The 23377-nt window shown below is 45.0% G+C and overlaps 1 protein-coding gene across 2 annotated transcripts; it reads left to right on the forward strand.

Annotated features, from left to right (window-relative positions):
• Nucleotides 1-10353: 10353 nt before the first annotated feature.
• Nucleotides 10354-21345, forward strand: LOC123110360 (protein FAR1-RELATED SEQUENCE 9). 2 transcript variants are annotated; one of them, XM_044530855.1, is made up of 5 exons: nt 10354-10685; nt 12897-15071; nt 15158-15288; nt 15481-15567; nt 18153-18444. In XM_044530855.1, the coding sequence occupies exons 2-5, from the start codon at nt 12899-12901 to the stop codon at nt 18213-18215; spliced, it is 2454 nt and encodes an 817-aa protein (XP_044386790.1). In that variant the 5' UTR covers nt 10354-10685; nt 12897-12898; the 3' UTR covers nt 18216-18444. The 2 variants fall into 2 exon arrangements, with proteins under 2 accessions (XP_044386790.1, XP_044386789.1); XM_044530854.1 differs by lacking the exon at nt 10354-10685 and adding an exon at nt 12416-12515 and having other exon boundaries at nt 18153-21345.
• The last annotated feature ends 2032 nt before the right edge of the window (nt 21346-23377 follow it).

Raw genomic sequence — 23377 nt, forward strand, 5'->3', positions numbered from 1 at the left:
ATTTCGGCACTTAACTTGCCTGCCTGCTTGAACACCCAACAATCCCTGTTGGTGTGGTTGGCTGGTTGTTCGGGGGTGCCATGTATCTGGCACGAGCGATCGAGTATCCGGTCTAAACTGGATGGGCCCGTAGGGTTTCTTTTGAATGGCTTCTTTCACTGACCGGGTTTAGAGCCTCTAAATCCGGCATTAACTGGTGTATCCTCAGTGTTGTCGTTGTTAATGCGGCGCTTGTGTTTGTTGCGACGTGACCTGTCGTTGTTGTCCTTGGTATCCGAATTGCCAGGGCTCTTGGTTATGTTATTGCTACGAGCTAGCCAGATGTCTTCTCCCGTGAAAAAGCGGGTCATGAGTGTCGTGAGGGCTGCCATAGATTTCGGCTTTTCCTGTCCTAGGTGCCGGGCAAGCCATTCGTCTCGGATGTTGTGCCTGAAGGCTGCAAGGGCCTCGGCGTCCGGACAGTCGACTATTTGATTCTTCTTGGTTAGGAACCGTGTCCAGAATTGTCTGGCCGATTCCTCTGGCTGCTGGATTATGTGGCTGAGGTCATCGGCGTCTGGTGGTCGCACATAAGTGCCCTGGAAGTTGTCAAGGAACACGGATTCTAGGTCCTCCCAGCAACTAATTGACTCTGCTAGCAGGCTGTTAAGCCAATGCCGAGCTGGTCCTTTAAGCTTGAGCGGGAGGTATTTGATGGCGTGTAGATCATCACCACGGACCATGTGAACATGAAGGAGATAATCCTCGATCCATACCACGGGATCTGTTGTGCCATCATATGATTCGATGTTTACGGGTTTAAAACCCTCGGGGATTTGATGATCCATTACTTCGTCTGTGAAGCATAGTGGGTGTGCGGCGCCCCTATACTGGGCTATATCGCGACGCAGCTCGGATGAGCTTTGTCTTCTGTGTTCGGCCTGACCATATTTGTCATATCTGGCGTGACGGTTATCGTCACATGACGTGGGGCGCCCACGCGATCTGTAGATCGATCTTGTTTGCCTTGCCTTATTCTCCAATATGTCTCGCAGGTCTGTTGCGTCTCCCCGCACTCTGGTATTTTTTGAGCGGTGCCGGGGTGCGTCTTGGGTCGAGGGTCGGAAGGCCTCTCTGTCGCGGCCACGGGGTGGCCGATCGGGCGCATCGTACGCTGGTGATGTAGGTTGAGTTGCTTCCTCCTCAAGTTGGGGTAGCAGCCTGCGCTTTGGGTAGCTCTTGGAGGGGCGTTCGAGTTTATACTCTTCGGCCGCCAGGACTTCGGTCCATCTGTCGGCTAGCAAGTCTTGGTCAGCTATGAGTTGCTGCTGTTTTTTCTTGAGGCTGCTTGCCATGACCATAAGCCTGCGTTTGAAACGCTCTTGTTTGACGGGATCCTCTGGCACGACGAATTCATCGTTGTCGAGGCTTGCCTCGTCTTCGGAGGGAGGCATATAATTGTCGTCCCCGACCTCCCTGTCCGCAGCTCTCTCATGAGGGCTGGCTCCTTCGTTCTCCTACGCTGAATCCTGCTGGAGGGGGTTGTCTTCGGCACTGTCTGGCGTGTTGTTATCTCCGGTGACGGACTCGCCATTTTGCTTTGGCGGGATATAGAGCGGCGCCGCTGACATCGGCGCTTGGGTTGCTTCTTGGAGGGGTCGTCCTCCGTTTTTTCATCGCCATCCCCTGCTTTGGGGGTGTCCACCATGTATATGTCATATGACGAGGTGGCTTTACAGTGCCCTATAGGTGCTGGTTCTTGGTCGTCTCCTTCATCGGCGTCCATACCGTCGATGTCTTCGGAGTCGAAGTCGAGCATGTCGGTTAAATCGTCGACAGTGGCTACGAAGTGGGTGGTGGGTGGGTCGAATTTCTTCGTCGTCCGCATCCCAACCATGCTGACCATAGTCCAGCCAGGGCTCTCCTGACAAAGAGAGAGACTTTAGTGAATTCAGGATATCACCAAAGGGCGAATGCTGAAAGACGTACGTGGCGGTGAACTCCATGATCGGAGCCCAATCGGGTTTGATCGGAAGAGGTGTGGAAGATTAGGAGTTTGGAACGGAGTCCGGCACCCTGGAGTCATAGGCCTCACAAAGGACTGGGCTGGTGTTCGGCTCTAGGGCCGTAGAGATTGCGGCTCCTGGGGCGGCATCCAACCGTCCGTCCCCAATTGGCGCAGTCGGCTCCGAGCTAATGGTCGGAGCGGGCGCTTGAGCGACGCTCTGGGTGTTGTCCGGCGGCAGAGCTAAATCATGCCCCTCGTGATAGTGCGGCGTGCTCGGCCGTGGCTCGAATCCGTCGAAGATCAAGTCCCCGCGGATGTCGGTCGTGTAGTTCAAACTTCCAAACCTGACCTGATGGCCAGGGGCGTAGCTTTCGATCTGCTCCAGATGTCAAGCGAATTGGCCCGCAGTGCGAAGCCGCCGAATACGAAGATCTGTCCGGGGAGAAAAGTCTCACCCTGGACCGCGTCGTGGTTGATGATCAAAGAAGTCATCGGGCCTAAAGGTGACGACACAGAGGAACTCTCAATGAAAGCACCAATGTTGGTGTCAAAACCGACGGATCTCGGGTAGGGGGTCCCGAACTGTGTGTCTAGGCGGATGGTAACAGGAGACAAGGGACACGATGTTTTTACCCAGGTCCGGGCCCTCTCGATGGAGGTAAAACCCTACTCCTGCTTGATTAATATTGATGATATGGGTAGTACAAGAGTTGATCTACCACGAGATCAGATAGGCTAAACCCTATAAGCTAGCCTATGGTATGATTGTTGTTCGTCCTACGGACTAAAACTCTCCGGTTTATATAGACACCGAAGAGGGCTAGGGTTACACAGAGTCGGCTACAATGGGAGGAGATCTTCATATCAAATCGCCAAGCCTGCCATCCACGCCAAGGAAAGTCCTATCCGGACACGGGACGAAGTCTTCAATCTTGTATCTTCATAGTCCGGGAGCCCGGTCAAAGGTCATAGTCCGTCCATCCGGACACCCCCTAATCCGGGACTCCCTCAGTTCCCAAGTAAGGGTAGTAAATGAGCGGTGGCCATGCGGTCTCAAGGGGACACGCAAGCTGCCTCTTTACTATCCACCGCAAGATGACGCCAACGTGCTTCGGTCACGCACGCGCGCGAGACCCCCACGTCGCGCGTCCAACGCGGGTCATGGGGAAGCGCAGTAGACGGAAATTTACTGCGGTAAAAACTGCCCCGCCTGCCCCGCTTGCCCGCGCACCATTTTGGGCCTGTCCCAACAACGCGTTGCGCCTATGTGTGGCCCAGGCCTGGGGGCTCCTGTCGGTGTACTAAAGTAGGGGCACTCCTTTGTACCCCTTTACTTGTGCACGGGCAGCCAGAGCCACGGGCCGAAGCCACACTTAGCAGGGTAAAAAGGAGGAGTCGAAGCCGCAAGATGATCAGCGCAAACGCCAAAGACCGAGACCATAGAGAGCAGATGGACGAAGCAGGTTTCCCGGCAAGACCCTTGCCAGGGCAGCCTTAGTAGCCCCGGCAAGCCCCTTGCCGGGATGGATCGCCCACACTAGCGGAATGAGCCACCCTCGAACCCACGGTCTCCAACACCATCAACTACGTTGGGCTAGGGCTCAGGAGGCACCTCCATGGTGGCATGCAGATCTTTATGAAGACAAACAATATTCAAGATCAGATGAGGATTGGAAGGCAACAAATCCTCGACAAGATTCTTGCCGAGGAAACCCACAAGACCCCCGGCAAGATCCTTGCTGGGGACGACAGCGCGCCACGGCAAGACCCTTGCCGGGCCACCCGGCAAGGCCCTTGCCAAGGGCGTCAGTGGGGCCACTGCCAGGCCCGCGCCAACCAAATCTCCATCGTCGTTCACATGCAGCTGCCAGCCCAACCAGCTGGGCAGGCACCTGCGTGGCAACATGCAGCTTCCAGGCCAACTCAGCACACGCCTACGTGGCGGCATGCGGATCTTCGTGGAGGCTCCACCACCACGCCACCTCAGCTGCTTGCCTGCCTACATGGCGTCGCATGCATCGCTGGCCAGGGCGCGTGTCGAAGCGAGGGGGAGCGGCGACGGACGGGACGGGCCTCGCTCCCGTCCCCGATAAAGCAAGAGGACACCTAAGCTACGCATTAAATGCGTCTTGTCCTGTAATACGAGTGATAAGCTCATAGCACTGTAGGCCTTTCCACCTCCTGTGTGCCACTATGGCAACCCCTTTCGACTATAAAAGGAGGCCCATGGTGTATTGGAGAGGGATTCGGCTCTTTTGAACCACGCAGCCACTATAGCTAGTTCAGGAGCTCAAGAACACTCAATACATCCACCAAAGCAGGACTAGGGTTTTACGCACCCTCGCGGCCCGAACCTGGGTAAACGATCCTTGTGCTGATTGCTAATACTGATCTTCTCACAATCCCGCACCCCGCAACCGCGGAAGGGATTTTGTGATCCATAGGTGTCGTTTCCCACCGACACCAATACAATGGTAAATTGTATAGATGCACTAGTTCGGCGAAGAGATGGTGATACAAGTGTAATATGGATGGTAGATATAGGTTTTCGTAATCTGAAAATATAAAAACAGCAAGGTAGCAAGTAACAAAAGTGAGCGAAAACGGTATTGCAATGCTTGGAAACAAGGTCTAGGGTTCATACTTTCACTAGTGCAAGTTCTTTCAACAATTATAACATAATTAGATCATATGGCAATCCCTCAACATGCGACAAAGAGTCAGTCCAAAGTTCCTAACGCGGAGAACATAAGATGAAATTGCTTGTAGGGTACGAAACCACCTCAAAATTATTCTTTCTGATCAATCCATTGAGCTATTCCCTAAGTGTCACAAACAACCCTAGAGTTCATAGTAAAATAACACCGTACGACTCACATCAATCAACCCTAATGTCACATAGATATTCCAATGTCACCACAAATATTCGTGGGTCAATTATATGATATGCATCAAACAACTTCAGATTCATAATATTCAATCCAACACAAAGAACTTCAAAGAGTGCCCCAAGATTCCTAGCAGGCAAACAAGGACGAAAACGTGCATCAACCCCTATGAATAAATTACCTCCATGTCACAGCGGGAAACTGCGAATTGAGTGCCAAAACATACATCAAGTGAATCAATAGAACACCCTATTGTAAATGTAAGAGCAGTTTAAAAATTGTTCCCTTGTTTCACAAAATGATTGCGACATTTTAAATAAATATTTATACATTGTAAAAGAAATATTGCGTAACTGAAAACAAATAGTTTGCACGATTCCAAAACTGTATGTGACATTTAACAATGTTTCATAAATGAAAATATATAATTTTTGTTCTATTTAAAAACTGTATGTGTTATTTTAAAATATTCATGTGTTTCAAAAACAAATTTTTGGAATTTTAAATATATGTTTACACAATCTAAAAAACTGTCTGCATGATTCAAAAAGAATGTTTTGTGCCATAAAAAATGTACGTAACGTTTCAGAACTATTCACGTGTTTAAATATAAGTTTCTTCAATTTAAAAATTATATCTATACGGTGTAAAAAAATGTTCGTGTAGTTTAGAAAATTTTTTGTGCCATTAAAAAAATTTTAAACATATATTTGAGAAATGTTTAATATGTATATGAAAATATATTCAAAATACGTATTTTTTAGAAATGTACAACATTTAAAAAATATTTTTAGGTGTATCAAAAAATATTACAAGAGTATAAAAAAATGTACATGGTGTACTGAAAATTTTAGACATGTGTGAGAAAAATAAATAAATAACCTGAACAAAACCGTTGAAATAACACAGGAAAACCAAGGAAACGAACATAAAACCAAAAATAAAAACACAAGAAATAGAGTAAAAATGTTGAATAAAGATGATAAAGAAATGCAGAAAACTGTAGAAATGAACTGCAAAACGAAAAGAAAAAATTGTAGGAAAAAAGTGAGAAAACTAAAGAAAATAGTTCAAGAAACACATAAACCCCGAAGAAACAAACTGAAAACGGAATGAAAAAAACAAAGAAAAGCTAAAAGGATACCAACGAAAATCATGCGACCGGGCCGATCCACTAAGGGATTCCTTCTGGTGTGAGTACTGGCAGATTGGCTTTAAGCGAGAAATAGTTCTCACGCGCACACTGAACCACCATACCTCTCTAAAAAGGGTTTCGACCCACTTTATAAGTAATGCACAAAACACTAGCTCTCTGATGACATTATTTATCATTGATCAAATGTTGTGTTAGTCTACCATTTTTACCCTACTATGTAAAACAGTTATTTGATCAAATGTACTCCATCCGCCCCATAACTGTAATAACATCTTATACTTATATTATTGGACGAAGGGAGTGTGAGGGAGTGTCGCCACGAGTCACTCGCAATGTTGTATATAGCAGAAGGTGCCATATTCGTCGGGGCTAAAAAAAGCTATTGAAAGGTGATGCGACTATTCCAAGCCCAATCGACATTTCGTATTTAGCGCCTTTAGCGCCCGCTACTGTACAATTTGCAAATGGACGCACGCCCCCTTTTTGCTGGGCTGGCCCATGTGCCTTTTCTTCTTTATTCAGTTAAACTGCAAAATAGGTGTGCCCGGCCAAAATAAAACACATGATCTCTTCCTCTATTGTAAACCACAGGAACCACTAGGATGACCTATCGCTTGTGACTTGTTACTTCCTTTTTTTCGTTTAAAAATACTTTCTCAGTTCGTGGAAAGCCACCGGTTTTGGAAAGCTTCTAGAAGCTTTCCAATCCGGTTTTCCCGGTTTGTAAAAAGCCCCCTGATGTTGTTTGGTTTTTTCTTTTTTTTTCTATTTATTTTCTTCCTTTACTTTTACTTTTTTTTATCTTTTTATTCAAAATGCTCGAATGTTTCAAATTCGATGAACTTAAAAAAATCAATGAACATTTTTTACAAATTGATGAATTTTTTTGATGAATTATTTTAAAAGTTTGATGGATATTTTTTAAAAATTGATGAACTTTTTTTCAACTTTGATGATCTGTTTTTCAAAATCGATGAACTTTTTCAAAATCGATGATCCTTTTTTCTAAAATTTATGAACTTTTTTAAATTTGATGTTTTTTTAAAAAAATTGTGAACTTTTTTTTAAATCTTTTTTTCATATTCGTGAACTATTTCCAAAATCTATGACTTTTAAATTCAAGAATTTTTGATTTTTGTTATTTTCTGTTTTTTATATGTTAACAAAATGTCAATGGTTGACTGGTCAACTGGTATACCGCGACCAGTCCAACAAGATCAGACCCGCAAAAAACACAATCAATCAACTAGTCTTCTTGGGCTGGCCCACAATAGGAGGCACGTGGGCGCTAGGACCCTGTTCGGGCACTTAAGGTGCCGAATAGGAGCTCCCCACCCAGGCTTTCCTTACATGGGCCAAATATCACTTTGGGAAGCTATGGCACGCTTAAAAGATAACAAGTTAAAAGGAGGGTATCTTGTGCCCCCGCTATCTGAGAAATTTAAGTCCCCTCGTCTCTGGCTGCCATCTTGGGACTAAGAGGTGAGGGGCCTCGGTTTTTCAAGACCTCTATGTTCTTCGTCAATGTCTAGTGATCATCACAGTTTTATGAGAATAAATTTCCTCTCGTTCTTTTGACGCTGCCATGAGGTTAGAGAGTTTTCTGTCCTCATAGATATGATTATTCGGATATGATGAGTTTATATTGTTGTGTCAAGCTCTTTTCGTTGGTCTGATTCTTTGTGGAGGTGAAATCTTTCATCGATGCCATGATGAAGATATAGTGATTCGATAGCCTGCACTTCTAGGGGATCATTCGGCCCAAGTACATTCATCGATCAAGCCTTCCCATCTTTTTGGATGGGCGATTCAAGGTGCTTTCAAAAACCATTATGGGTAAATGTTTGTGTGGTTGGAAGAGTGACAATATTGTTGCTTTAGCCCAATTGCAGCCTCTTTATCGAAATCTTTGGGATATTTCTTCGAGCAGAGATTGATACCGTGGAGAACATGTTTTTAAGAGATTTTATCCAATTCGTAGTCATAGGAGTTACTTTATATATTTTTGAATCTTAGGTCTAAATCAGTGTACCTGTAATGGTTATGAGTATAAATAAAATTACAGTTTTTTTTGAGGGAAGAATAAAATTACAGGTTTTTTTTAGGCAAACTCCGAAACTTTTATTATGATGTCACAATGTTTACATGGACGAAAGAGAGTCCGTCCGGCTGACCCGACCAAACATGTCGGCCAGCCGGAAGGGATAAAGCATGCTTGGCGAGCTTGTGAGCCTCGATATTCGAGCTCCTAAATTCGTGGCAAAAGTTACACAAAAGGAAATTTGATCCATGCTCTATTATTTCATGTATGATCGCACCATACGCTGTAGGATTGTTGTCTCGGATGTCCTCGACCACCACCTTCGAGTCGGACGCCACTTGTATAGTTGAAACATTCAGATCATCCGCAAGGGCCAACGCCTCCCTTATCGCCATGCATTCAAGAGTGGCCGGATCGGAAGTGCCTGGAAAAACCACAGCCGATGCTCCCAAAAAAAGGCCAGCCGAGTCTCTTGATATTGCCGCTACAGAGCCGTGTCTACTTCCCCTCCCCACTGCAGCGTCTACATTCAGTATTTTCAGCCCTGTTGGTGGGGGAATCCAGCTCGTCGAACGAGGAATAGAATTACCATCATGGCTCGTATTAACAGATTTGATAGCTTCCAGTTCCCTTATGTAAGACTGAATAAACGCATGTACCTGAAGTGGACTTTGGTATATTTGCTCATGGATCGCCTTTCTGCGCGCTCCCCACAAGGCCCAGAGTGTGACCACGAGAGTAGTAAAACTCTCCCGGGATAGCGCTTGGTGCATGGCGGAGAGCCACCTCTTCACGTCACCTTCTTCGTTCTTACTCAGTGCATCGATGATATGTTCAGATGACAAAGCCCACGTACTCCAGGATACAGTGTAGTTTAGCAAAGCGTGTCTCCAGGTGTCTTCCGCTCCGCAAAGGACGCACGCTGGTGTGTCCGCCATGTTCCGATGATGCAAGAGTGCCGCTGTTGGTGTGGTGTTCTTCACAAATCTCCATAGGAACATCTTAAGCTTTGATGGTACATTAAAACCCCATAGCTTAGTCCAGATCTCACTATCAGCCTGTGAATGAGACGACCCCCCTTGCTCATATAACCAAGCTTCTCTGCTTAGTTTCTTCTGGTGGATCATGTGGTAAGCAGTTCTGACAGAGAAAATACTCCGTTTGTCCTCGCTCCATGCCCAAAAATCCTCAATCTGTCTAGTGCAGGGAGGAATCTGCAGAATAGTTTCCGCATCGATTGAAACAAAAGTTGCCCGGACTAGTTGTTCATTCCAAGAGCAAGTGGTGCTGTTTATGAGTTCAGACACTTTGTGAGGAGGATGTTGGACCAGAGATGTTAATGGTCGCTTCATGTGTGTGCGAGGTAGCCAATTATCGTGCCAGATGTTCGTGGTTTCACCGTTTTCAATTCTTCTCACAAGTCCCTGCACCATGATATCTCGCCCATCCAGAATTGCCCGCCAAATTTGTGATGGATGATTCCCAAGACTTACTTCAAAAAGAGATACATCAGGGAAGTAGACCCCCTTGAGAATGCGGGCGCTCAAAGATGTAGGGTTTTGTAGCATCCTCCACGCCTGCTTCGACAGTAGGGCTAGATTGAAGATCTCCAGATCCCTGAAACCGAGGCCGCCTAGATGCTTTGGCTTTGTCATCTCGTCCCAGGCTACCCAGCTCGGCTTGTGTTTCCCTGCTTGCTCCCCCACCAAAATTGTCTGATCAGGGAGGTAATATTCTCGCACAAACCTCGTGGGAGGCAGAAACAAGACATCTAAAAAACCAATAATGACTGAGCCACCGATCTGATAAGAACTTCCTTGCCCGCTGAAGGTAACAGTTTCTCCATCCACCCTCTGATTTTCTCCCACACACGATCTCTCAGATATCTGAATGTGCCATTTTTTGAATGCCCAACATCAGTAGGTATCCTCAAGTACCTGTCACTGAGCTATTCATTCTGAACGTTTAATGTGTTCTTGATACTCTCTCTCATAACTTGTGGACATCCTTTACTAAAGAAAATAGAGGATTTCTCATGATTTATCCGCTGTCCAGATGCCACACAGTAACTTTCCAGCAAGTTTGATACTGCAACCGCCCCTTCAACACTTGATTTAAACATCAGCAGGCTGTCATGAGCAAAAAGAAGATGGTTCACAGCTGGCGCCGTGGATTACAGGTGTTTCTAAAAAAAAGGAACAAGTTAAAATGGGCTTGAATGCGTGAGAGCAGCCGAACTCAGTGGCCTGCTCGTATCCCGGCGCGGCGCAAGAAGGAGAACAGAGCAGACACCGCTCAATAAAAAAACCAAAAAGAAAAACAAACCCGAGAACAGAGCAAGCTGGACCAGGCGCTGCTAACCCTACCGGACGTCTGGACCGGAGCCGAGCACCGCCCCGAGCACCGGCGCGCCACCACGCCGGCACGGCCCCAAGTGAGCGCGCCACCACTCTCTCCGTGCCGCGCCCCCGAGCCTGCACGCCGCCCTCGCGCTTGCGTCGTCCTCGGCTCCTCGGCACTTCGACGGGCAGGGCGTGCGCCGGCCACCGTCCACCACGCCGGCTGATGTGCCACCGGAAGCACCCAGGCCAACATTTATCCACCGGCCTAACTGTGAGTGTTCTGACTTCTCAGTTTCTGTTTTTTTTTCTTTCCAGCTGAGAATAGAAAATGGTTAATTGTTTGATTCATTGCAGCATTCAATCAAATTTAATTAGATGAATACGCTGATATTTGAAAAATAGAGAAAAAAAATATTGTTACTAAGGGTATGTTTGGTTTGAGCTCCTACTAGCCCCACTGAAATTTTGGCATGACCAAAGTGAGGGCAAGTTGTTCTTGTTTGGATTGCAGCCATTGTACCATCCAAAATTTTGGCAAAATTGACCCATGTTTGGTTTGCAACCAGTTGAGATGTGAGGGCTATACTAGTCTGAGGAATATTCAGAGACATACACGTACTTCTAATCTAAAAATGTTAAGAAAATGCAGTGCCTCTGTCCCTGCATACATGAAGAAAATATAAGTGTACATGGACAGAGCTAGCCAGCCGGAAACACATGCCTAATCCAGCACAGAGCTAGCTGCCAGACTGACGATGTGCGGACTAGAAACTGATACGTGGGTTTGTAGGCTGGGAGTGGAATTTGTAGGGAAGAGGAAGAGAATCAAGGCTGAATAAATGTTGGAACGGAAATGCAGGGACTGCGAAGAGTCTCACCTAGGTTACTGTCCGAGTGAGGAAGCGTGGGAAAAGGGCCTAAGTTGCTTCTGAATCCAACGGTGCCTCAGCTCACACAATATAGATCGAACGGCTGTTAGTAATTAAGGTGATGTTGAAGCATATACGTGCAGCAAAATAGGTATTTAATGACTTGTAGTGGGGGTTGTCTATATAAGATATATAAACAAAAAATGAAACTAAGATACAGTTTCCTACAACAAGGTAAGATGCCTGAACAAGAAAATAAATGAGGCAGACAATGGTGCGTAATTGGTGCAGGTGGAAGTTGCTATACAGGAGCTGAGACTTGTAGGAGTACTTGCTAATCGCATGAGGGCCCACTGAACAGCTACACTCTAAAATAATGAAACTATCCTACAGCATGGACCACATGATGAAGAAACAGATAATTACACAGGACCCATCCAGGAAGTGATGGCAGTGTACGACGCCAATATTTGGCGAAGGTTCACCGCACCCTCGGCTTGCTAGCATGCTGGTGAGAAATGCATGGTCTCGCGGCAGCTGTGCCGGGCCAGCCAACTCTTTGGCACCAGTTCAAACAGCCATCAATTTCGCTGGCAAGCCTATTTTGTGACATGGTAGCTTTGGCTGTGATTTGAACAGGCCCTAAGAACAATTTGTAGTTTCCTTGCTGTTAGTGTAAACTTTCATGTCTTATATTGTATGTCACAAAGTAAAATAAATTGTAATTCCGCGTGCCATTTTGAAAACCCTGGTTCCACCACTGGAGGAGATTCTACTTATATTTGCGCGGAGTAGATGAGGACCAGTGGTGCAGCTAGACCAGGTTTGGTGGTGGTGGTGGTTGGGGGGGGGGGGGGGGGCTATATGTTTTCCAATTTAATTCCTGCTAAAAAAATCTTCACAAATTTTATTCCAGGCTGTTTTCTTTTGCTGGTACAGATCAATCCAGTTTCCCCTTTCTGAGGTGCTCCTGTCCATCCGGTTAATTGTGGCTTTGATTATCTTATAGCGGTTTGTTTGCTGAATAACATTAATTCAGTTGCACTGGAGAACCTCAATATAGTGGTTCTATGCAAACCTGGTAGAATGGAATTTGCTGTAAATCTTGGAAATTTAAAGCTTGGAAAATAGTCTACCTGTATGCGTTATGATTATGATAAGCAACATATTTGATGTTCTAGGGCTTAAGGATTGTGTGCATCATGTGGTGACAGCAGCTTGGATAACTGTAGGTAATGGTTAACTCGCACGGCTGTATAGTTCACTTGGGCTCTTGGGTTCAGTTTCCAGAGGGCATGCCTTAATTACCTTTAATAGAGGTCATGGGTTCAAGTCCTGGAAACAGCCTCTTACAGAAATGTAGGGAAAGGCTGCGTACTATAGACCCAAAGTGGTCGGACCCTTCCCTGGACCCTGCGCAAGCGGGAGCTACATGCACCAGGTTGCCCTTTTTTTTTTAGTCGAAAGTTAGTGTACTCTAGTATGTCAGTACCTCATTCTCATTTATGTTTGACGCATCCTTAAATTTGTTGTATCGCATGGTTGACTTTATCTCTAATTAAATTTTGCTTGGCATGTGACCAATATGTTTCCTTTTGTGGTGGATGATGCAGAAATGGAAGGTACTAGCGTCCCTATTGAGATTGATGGAGACGCGATCTGTCTAGAGAATGTTGGAGACGACGAGCATGAAGCTCAAGAGAGCGGACAGGTGCAAATCATCTATGCTACTGAAAATGGCGCTCAAGTAGCTTTTGACAGCCAAGAACAGGGAACGGAGGAACATTCTGTGAGAAGTGAAGAAGACCAGGAAAATAATTCTGTTATACCAAGCCGGGAGGAGTTTACTGAAGAATTGCGCACTAAAGTTGCGTATAGTGAGGAACAAGCTTACAGGCTGTACTGTGAGTATGGGCACCGTATGGGTTTTAGTGTGCGAAAGGGAAAGCAGTACTACTTTACAGGGACCAAAGTTATTCGAACGAAAGACTATTACTGCTCAAAGGAAGGTTTAAAGGACGATGAGCAGCTTACCGAGGCAAACTTTAATAAGCCAGAGACCAGAACTAACTGCAAAGCGATGGTCCGTTTTAGAGTTGATTCCGAAGGTCAGTGGCGAGTTATTCAGATAATTCCTGAGCATAATCACGAGTTGGTTCCGCCTGAAGAAATACACTTACTGAGATCAGTGAGGATCCTTTCGATTCCAAAACCCGGTACACTGAACGCAATGGTGAATGCTGAAATCCAATCGATGCATGACAGTTTGCATGTGCATGATGATGGTGCTGAATGCCATAGTCAGGTTAGCATCCAAAGTTACGCACTGCTTGAACCAGAGGATGCCGAAGCACTTGTAGGATATTTGAAGCGTAGAACAATTGAGCAAGGTATGTTCTATTGGGATGTGCAAGTAGACCAAGAAGGCCAAATGACCAATTTCTTTTGGAGAGACGGTAGAAGCCGTGTTGACTATGACTGTTTTGGAGATGTTGTGGTATTTGACACATCATATCGTACCAATAAGTACAATATGATATGTGCCCCATTTGTTGGTATTAATCACCACATGCAAAATGTTATGTTTGGCTGTGCATTTATGTTAGATGAGTCGTTGACATCCTATGAATGGTTACTGAAATCATTCTTAGAGTCAATGGGTGGTTGTCCGCCTAAAACAATATTTACTGATCAGAATGACACTATATCAAAGGCAATTGAAGTCATTCTCCCAGAGACACGCCATTGTATTTGTCAGTGGCATATCGAAAAGAACCTACAGGCCCATTTGGATACACCAAATGCTTCTGGAACATTTCATAGCATGTTCATGAAATGCATGAAAGGTTGCGAGTCAGAAGCAGAGTTTGAGGAAACATGGGCAATGATGCTTCAGGAGCATAATTTGCAGGATGACCAGTGGCTCACTGATCTATTTGAGCAGAGGCATAAATGGTGCACAGCTCTTCACAAGGTTGCATTTGATTGTGGTATTAGATCACTGGATAGGAATTTTAGTTCACACAATGTGCTGGGCAGCATTGCTGATGAATCAACTTCACCCACTAATTTTGCTCTTGAGTTTGATAAACTGGTTGGGAGTTGGCGTACAAATGAATCTGTAGACGATATTCAGTGCAAGCAAATTTCCCCAGAGTGTTCAGTTAAGCAGAATAGTATTTTGCAACACGCTGCTGAAGTTTACACACATAAAGTCTACAAGTCTCTTGAAACAGAGTTTCTAGACGGATGCACTGGAACTTCATACCAGGAAATGCAATGCAGTGAAACACTGTATAGATTTGAGTTCATTATGCAAAGTAGTCCAAAAGTTTGGATAGTTTTCCTTGACACCTCTACCATGGAATTGAGCTGTAGTTGCAAAAAATTTGAGATGATGGGCATACTTTGTTCGCATGCACTGAATGCACTTGGTCTCAAGAATCTTGATAAAATTCCTGAAAGTTATGTTTTAAAGCGATGGACAAAATATGTGAGGAAAGGGACTTATGTATTTCCAAGTGACCAGTCTCCAGAACAAGATTGCACAGAGGCTGTGCTTGCATATCGTAACCGGGCTATGTGGTTTGTTTATGATCTGCTGATGAAGAGCAAACGTCATCAGGATACAAGAAAACTTATTCTTGACGTGCTTGAAAATGGAGAAAAATCATTGGAAAGTGTATGTGAACTGAAAAGGATGCATATACATCCCTCAGGAAAAGACAAAGATGCAAGTAAAGCTGAGAAGAGGAAAAAAAAGTTATCTAAGCAGGATAAAAATTCAAGTAATTCCTCTTTTGCTTCTCATGAATTGTAATTTGTTTAGTCCTTAGTAGCATGTGTCTAACAAAATCACTATGTTGTTTTGCAGGAAATGTTAAACAAGTGGTTTTGCCTCCGCCAGCCGAGTCAGTTTTTGTTGACCAACCAAATCAAAATCAGTATTTTGCAACAGAAGATATTGCAACAAACTCATCTATTGGTAGACCTTTCTTCTACCAGGTAGAAGTCCTACCATTGAGTCTTGTGCTTTATTCTTAATTATTACTGAGTACCTTATTATCTACTCCCTCTGTAACTTAATATAAGACGTTTTTTGACACTATCATTGTGTCGAAAAACGATTTATATTAAGTTCAGAGGGAGTATTTCGGTATATGATGATAAATTTTGTGCACATTACATCTATTCCAGGAATATCCTGCTACTGGTGTTTCAGCAAGTCAGATTGAGGGGCATGCAAATATCCATTCCGTGCCTCAGTGTGCACCAGCACCACAGGTATGTTGACAGACTAGCTACTCTAGAATCTAGACCTTTTCTTAATTGAAGGTAACATGTATTAAGAGGTAGATACGATTAGGAAGCTTCATATAACATGCCTATTGATACAAACGAGTAAATCGCATACCGGTACTTGAACTTGCATGCTTAGTTCAGGCAAAGTCCTAAAACTAAAAAACTAGTAGGCCCGCAAAGTCTCAAATGCCTATAAATTGTTCAATCATGTACAAAATCAGGTTTTTTCAGGGTGGCATGGCACTCCCTCATGACAAAATGCTGCCTTGGTATCTCTTCCCAGTCTCTCCCCCTCTTATGCAGTTATGCTGCCTGTTGAGATATATTCATCAAACAAGTTGAGGAAGCCGGAGTCTGAGCGATCTGTCAAAATGGCAGCAGGGGCATTTTGTAGCCTAACTACGGGCAGATTGGCGATGTGGCCATTACTGTCCTGGATTGGGGTGCATAAGTTGTGGGTGCTGGCCATGGTCTGTAGGATTGAAGTGCATGCCATGGGGCAGCAACACACCATACATCAGGACAATGTAGGCCGCTCATTGTCCATCTGGAAATCTCACTCAGTCCATTTGATAAACATGTCGCCTGATGCTCGTTTCTAGGCTTGAGTAGGTCAAGTAAGCAGCTTGAAAGACAGTAGTTGATGAAGCATTCATATATACAAGCATGTGCTAGATAGCTAGTATGAAATGCCGTCAATTGGTTTCAATGCAATCTGACATCGGGCTTGCCATGAAGTTCGAGGCAATTGCGGTTGGTAGAAGCACCTTTTCCTGACCTTCCATGCTCAGGATGGTGACCTGCTAAGAGTGGTCAGTGCTCCCTCGCATAATATGTTAGCACAGCCCGAGCTCGCTTGTGGCCACATCAGTCCGTGCTTATCAAGCTTATGAGTGGCCATGACAGCTTGTTCAAAATTCAGCATCCCCAAGTGTCTGTCAAAATACCGGAACAAGGGTGTGAGACGGGAAAGAAATGTCATGTCAATCTGGCGAAACAGCTTTTGGGTCTGGTCGAGCCATTTAATTTGAGGACTTAAAACGAGTTTTGAGTTTAGGGCCCTACTTAGTAAAGTAAGCAAGTTTAAAATCCATGCTGCAATTCACTCAATACAAATTAATTTGGTCAACATGTGGTTATACCTCTCATAAAACAAGCATGTGGTTATACCTTTAACCAAATCACCCCCTAGGGAACCCAGCCGTGCGCATACAAGGGTCATTGGGATATACCTTTAACCAAGCATGTGGTTATGTCTATTAGCCTATTGTTGATGTCTATGTTTATAAAGCGGTAAAGCGAAGCGAGGCGCTAGGGGGGCGCCTCACTGCTTAAGCGATAAAGCGTAAAGCGAGGCGACGCTTTAGACAGACTCTGAACCTGATGGGCAGTATAATAGAGCACCATTTAGTGAGACATATATATGTTGATTCTAATCCACCAGTGAGCCCATATATTCTGATCCATCCACTAAGCAGTAAGCAACTACCAATTGCTATAAGAGAGGCAGTAGCACCTAACAGCAGAGGAGTTGTGCATAGCATAACACACAACAGAGCAGAAAAGGCTGGTGCAGATCTGAGGAAGCTGCTGCCAGAGGAGAGAGGAAAGAGCTGAAAGCCTGGATATTTGCACGCTCTGGTTTTGGTTCTCTCTCTTTCTTTCCCCTCCTGTAACTGTTTCACATGTGAGCCCAGCCCTGTTTCCCTGCCAGGAATCTCTGTACCCTGCCTGGCAAGTCTAAGGCGTCCTCTCTGCCTTAAAGCGCCAATCAGGACGCCTAAGCAGGCGCTTCAGACGCTTTAGTGTCTAAGGCGGACGCCTTAGACACATGTCTAAAGCGAGTTGGACGCTTTGAGCCTGGAGGGCGCTCTAGCGCTTAAGCGTCGCTTAAGCGACGCTTTAGGGACGCTTTACAAACAGAGGTTGATGTTGCTGCAAGTTGCCAACATTTTGTTACTAGAGATCCTTGCCTTTGCCAAACATAGCATCTTATTCTTTCCTCACAGCTAATTGGAGGACTGACCTGTGAAAGCAGGCTGTAGGCTTGTAGCTTGTCCTAACAATAACATCAGAATGCAGATACTGCTCAGTGCTTCTTAATGTACTAATGTTGCCATGCTATTCATGAAAAATGATGTAATATTATTAGCTGGTGTATTGGGTCACCAGTACTACCTCCGTAACTAAATATAAGACAAAAACGTGTTATATATAGTTACAGAGGTAGTAGATAATTAGTGTTTTGGTATTTCTGATGGCTAGCTCTGTGTACTAAACCCCAGCCATTAGTATTTAAGTATCATCATGCGGATGAAGAGAAGAAAGTTGGAAATGGATGAAATCGAAGTAGGAGACACACAAAAGTAAAATTTGACGCTTGATATATGATTTCAATTTGTAGAAGAACATAAAACGCAGGAGAGAAATCAAGGAGGCTTCCATAACTCTCTTTTCTAATGCCATGCTGAATTTTTTAAGTCAGATATGGAGAAGCCATGCTGCTTTTATTTATCCATGTTTTCTTCGTATGTTGTTAAGCTACTCACATTCATGAACCCTGACAGGAATTTCCGGCATATGCCGCAGTCCATCCCCCATCTACATTTGGCGGCGAAAGTAATTTCTGAAGAATGCAGTGGTACCATTGATGTGTGAATATCAAAAGTGCATATTTCATTAACTGATTGTTGTATGGGCATGGTGCGTTGGATGATCCTAAGCTGTATGTAGGCCTCCTTTGTTTGACTTCGCTAATTAATGTACCAGATGTAATTTGTTTACTCAACTGTATGGAGTGGAAGTATTGTGCAGTGGAGAATTAGGAGCTAAGAGCATCTTAAATAGCAGCCTTATTTTTGGGCACGAGGAAAAAAAACGCCCTCCAACAGCTGCCCAACCGTTTTTTTTTTGCAATTTCCTTTTGGGCAGCCCTAAAATTAAACCCATTAACAGTCGCTACAAGGGCGCATGAACGACTATGCCACGTGTTTGTTTACTGTGCCGAAGGGAAAATTAAAAACGCGTCCAGCCTCCTCCTCCCCTTTTCTCTCTCTCTCTCGTTTTCCACCCCAGCTAGGGTTGCCGCCGCCGCCGCCCCATCGCTCCTCGTCGACCTGGAAGCTTGAGGCGTCGCCGCCGCGGTCAGACGAGCCGCCGACGGACGCGGGGAGGAGGAGCTCGTCGGGGGCGTTCCCGCGCAAGCTGGGCGCCAGCCTGTGGGAGATACGGGACGTCGTCAGGGCCGTGGGCGCTGGCCGCCGGATCCGCAGGCGCGCGCGGAGGGGGCCGGCCGCACCCCCCTGCCGCGACAGCGACGACGACGACGTCGATCGATCGGGTGAGAAGTCCGCTACCGCCCTCTGTTTTTTCATTGTCAACATCGGTTGCGGTCTGTCCTTGCAGTCTTTCCCAAAGCTCCGTACATACTCTACACTGGCATCATGTGTCATTGTCGCTGAATTTTCAGTGGATCAATATGTTAGAATTAGTTCCTAATGTGCAGCCAGTGCGGAACATATCGTATGCTGCTGCTCCTTGAGATTTGGCTATTTCGGCGCTAGAAAATCCTACTGTTACAACTTCGTTCCTGCTAGCTAGGACACGTTCTAGCTTAACAGTCGCACTAGACTAATCTTTTGGCGGGCTTGTGAGAAGTAGTTGCATTTCAGATCCTCCTTGTTTCCATTGAAAACCGATGAAAAAGGAGATCTCCATCATAATCCCCATCACCGCCACACCCACTCTTCTGCCTTCCTCCTCCTTCCTGCTCTCTATATCAGCGGCGGCGTGAGGGAAGCGGCGTTGACGGAGACGCTCCGGCGGCGGCGGCGCTCGGGCGCGTGATAACGGCGGCGGGAGCGGCTTCTCCGAGCCCCAATCTGGGGGTTCAGTTTCAGGGCACCGATGGTTTTCTTCGTCTACGATGCCAGGGGCGAGCTGGCGTTCCACATCGACAACTATTCCCGCCGTCGAATGCTCGACGATGGGGCGAGGTGGTGGAAGCATTGGTGATGGGGGCTGACCGTGCGGGATGGTGGAGCAGCGGGCGCTCGCCAGGGCGCTGTCAAGCAGGAGCACGGCCATGGTGCCGCCTTTGCTCGTTGCTGAGGATGGTACGTGCTTGAGCTGAAGCACGATGCTGCCCCGACGTACTCCTCCCTCACTACCTTCTCAATAGCAAGGTGAGCCTCCCACTCTCCATCTTTTTCCTAGATTTTCCAATGACTATTCAAAAAATCATCCAGGAGAGAGGTAGTAGCAACAGACCAAAGCAAAGGAAGATCAATTCCTTTTTGCTATTGGCCTTTTAACTTTACTTCCTGACCGTGCAAGTTAGTAGAACACCTTGATTAAATGGCTCAACAGGGTTTTGGTTTAATATGTTGGATTGCTTTACACAGGGTGCTCCACCTGGGTCTGTGTTTGTTGGCTCCATAACTATGGTATAGTAAGCTCATTCAACAAGAAAGATGAACAGCATGCTCCGGCATCTTATAGCATTTTGTGTATCATTCCACCATCAAAGGTCCGTAGCACTGGAATAAATTATGAACTCCCTTTAATTTAACTTATCTTTATTTGTTATTATTATCCTTATAATACTAGACCAGAAGTTCAGGTGTAAATTATATAGGGTCTCAATAAGGTCATATCAACTCTATGTTGTCTCACATATTCAGGGTACTTTTTTATGAATATGTAAATTGCAGGTTGATGATACTAAAGAAAGGGGGGGTTTCAGTTGAAACAAAGAAGTGTATTTCTGAGAGGTTAGATGACGAGGTTGGGAGATTTCAGCAGTTAGTTAAATGCTATTTACTTGAATTCAGATTGTTTTTGAAATTCCTAGCAACCTATTTTGTTTCGTATTCTCTCAACTCATGTTGCTCATTCTTGATCATTCATGATTTAGAGGATATGTTGGTAATCTAAATGCTATATCTATGTACTTCTCTTATATGTGCATTTGGCTTGCACTGCCTACTCACAAACACGATAATGCTTGAGCGTGCCAGGGATAATTATCACCTGAAGTTACTTTGTCTAGATTTCAGGTACACTCTGTCTAATGCTGAATACAGGCTCTCCCTTGAAAGAATCCTAGAATTTGTCTGATCATAAAACCGAGTGCAAGGAAAGAGATAGCACTGAATAATATAGTCACAGTGACCTCAGTTTTGGAGGATCAGTTTCGACATTATCAGAAAATGAGCAAATCGACTAACGGTTCAGAAAAGAGGGATGACAAATTATTACCAGAAATATGGGTGGATTAGATAGCTTAAACGCAAGCAAAAGAACATATTCTACAATTGCAGTCTCGCTTGGATTCTATGGAAAGGGTAACATTTATCTCATACCTAATTTTCAATTTAAGATGATTGTTATTCCAACTGTTTCACTATCTCTCTCCTACCTCAGGATACTCCATTTCAAAATGTCTGTGTATGGAGGAAATCAGTAGTGTGGTTATTGTGCTTACTCCGTTCTATACCCTTGCCAATTCGTTGGGAATGGTTAAATGGTTATATAAATAAATTTATTGGGTACAGATAGCATGGTCATTACAAACTAGCTGGATGTCTGACGGTTCTTGAGATTGTAAGTTAATAGTTATTTTATTTATAGGGTTGAGTCTTTTAGAGATGATAATGTCCTCTTTTGACTAAATTGAGCAATGTAATCTCATATATACAGAAGGCCCGACTGTCAATAATTCTCATTTGCAAAAATAGATGCTCTGGCAATTTCAACTTCCGCATTCTGTATTATGATATATTTAAATGGCTGGGATGCTTCAAAGTATAGTGTGGACATAATTAGTTAAAATAAATTAGTAAGACTTTTTCATTGTGCCACATTAACAAATATAAATAGATAAATAAATAACATACGCCTTGTATGCTTCTTTGCGTGGAGCACACCGGCAACGTTTTTTTGGGTACTTAACTATTTCAATAATTTCATGGTTTCTAGATTTATACACATTAACTAATCTTTTTATGTAGGCATCTCTAGAACAAAAGAATGTTTCTCTTATAAAGCTAAAATATATAAGCTGCAAAGCAATCTAAGAATGTTAAGACAAGGTTATCCGTCACAGAGGGAAATTGTATGCTGCACCTGTTCTCACTTCTTACCGATGTGTCTCACACGGGCACACACATATTAGGTTTCATGTACTTATGTTCTTTTCAGATTGCAGGAATTTCAGTCTTTTAGCACTGGTGTTCTTTCTTTCCCTTCATTAGATTTCGGGGGATGGAAGCACAAAATATTGTCCAGAACAAATCCAAGTGAGTTTACTAAATGCCAACCACATTCTTGCAATTCATAAGTCACAATCATATCAAGAAGTGTTTTACACTTTCACTTTGATTTCTTTTTGGGCTACAAGCATGCTCACCAAATGCTCGTGAAACTTTTAGAGCAAGGGAGTGTATATACTCGAGCATAAAGCATCCTGTCACTCTGTGCTATCTTTGGGTAACAATTTAATTGTGATTTTGGTTCTCTCATATAGATTGTCCCAGGGTGGGTCGTTGTATTATCGGCTGTTGTAGGGCTGTCGCTCATCTCTGTGCAGTGAGATGGACCATGATCTTGATTTACATATGCTTCTTAGGTATGTATGAGCAAAGGGCTCAACTCATTTTGCTTGCTATGATTGTCACTAAAAATCCTTTGTAATTAATTTTTGGCTTATAATAATGCCTGTCATTTCTGAATTCATGTTGTGACTGCAATAAAAGTCTCTTATATGAATGTCAGATGTCATTTCTTCATGTTGTGACTATTCTTGCCTTGTTAGCTGAGATCAATGACTATTAGTCATTTCTAAAGACCAGGACCCAACCAGCCATTCTAATGTAAGCGCCGGATATTGGGAAGTGTGAAGAGCCCAACATGCATAACCAAGCTTAGATTAGGAACCCAACTAGCCGCCCTGTTTACAAGAGCGCACAATTCCGCCTACTGTCATAAAGGAACGTTTAGAAGCACGGCAACTTGATTAGAGCGCACAATCCCGCATCAAGAGGCGCCACCAGGTGGCGCCCCAGCCACTAGTACATCACCAAGTGTTGCAAATATATAGCACCTGGGCTGTTGCTGCTAAATTTCGCGACTGCATCCAGACGCCCGCGCCTGGCCATTTCACTCCCACGCCTGGCCGTATCCTTTTTTTTTTTGAAAGATCCAGCTTGGCTGGCGTTCATTTCATTAGCAGAGAGAGAGCGGAAAACAAGTGTTGATCAAGTGGTCGGTGGTGTAGGAAGAAAAAAGAGTACAAAACCAGCCTAGAATTTCCTATGCTGGCTCCGGCAAAACGGCAAGAGATTACTCAGGGCACGTCCCCAAAGGGGTGCTCGATGCAGGCTGCTCCTGCAATCCTCCACTGCTCCATGTCCCGGCGACAGGCGTCGGTGATGCTTCTGGCGAATGGCAATTTCCTCCTGAAGGTGCACGCATTGTGCTCGAACCAGATGTGCCAAGCAACGGGCGCAAGCTTCGATCTGGTTCCCTTCATGGTGCTTGGGTGGCCGCGTTGATGATCATCTGAGTGCGCTCGACCGTCCTAGTTCCTGTGCACCAAACCGCGTGTGCCAGGGAGTGGCAGCCGCGCCATGTTGCCACGCTGTTCCATGCCTGAATGGCGATCGGGCACTCTCGAAAAAGGTGAGCAGAGGACTCCAGGTTCCGAAGGCAAAGTTGACAGAAATAGCAGTTCTCCCATCTGCGCCTCTGCAGCCGGTCGTTGCACCACCGCCGGTCGAGGTGGAGCAGCCAG

The sequence above is a fragment of the Triticum aestivum genome, chromosome 5B, assembly GCF_018294505.1.
Source record: "Triticum aestivum cultivar Chinese Spring chromosome 5B, IWGSC CS RefSeq v2.1, whole genome shotgun sequence".
Lineage (NCBI taxonomy): Eukaryota > Viridiplantae > Streptophyta > Magnoliopsida > Poales > Poaceae > Triticum > Triticum aestivum.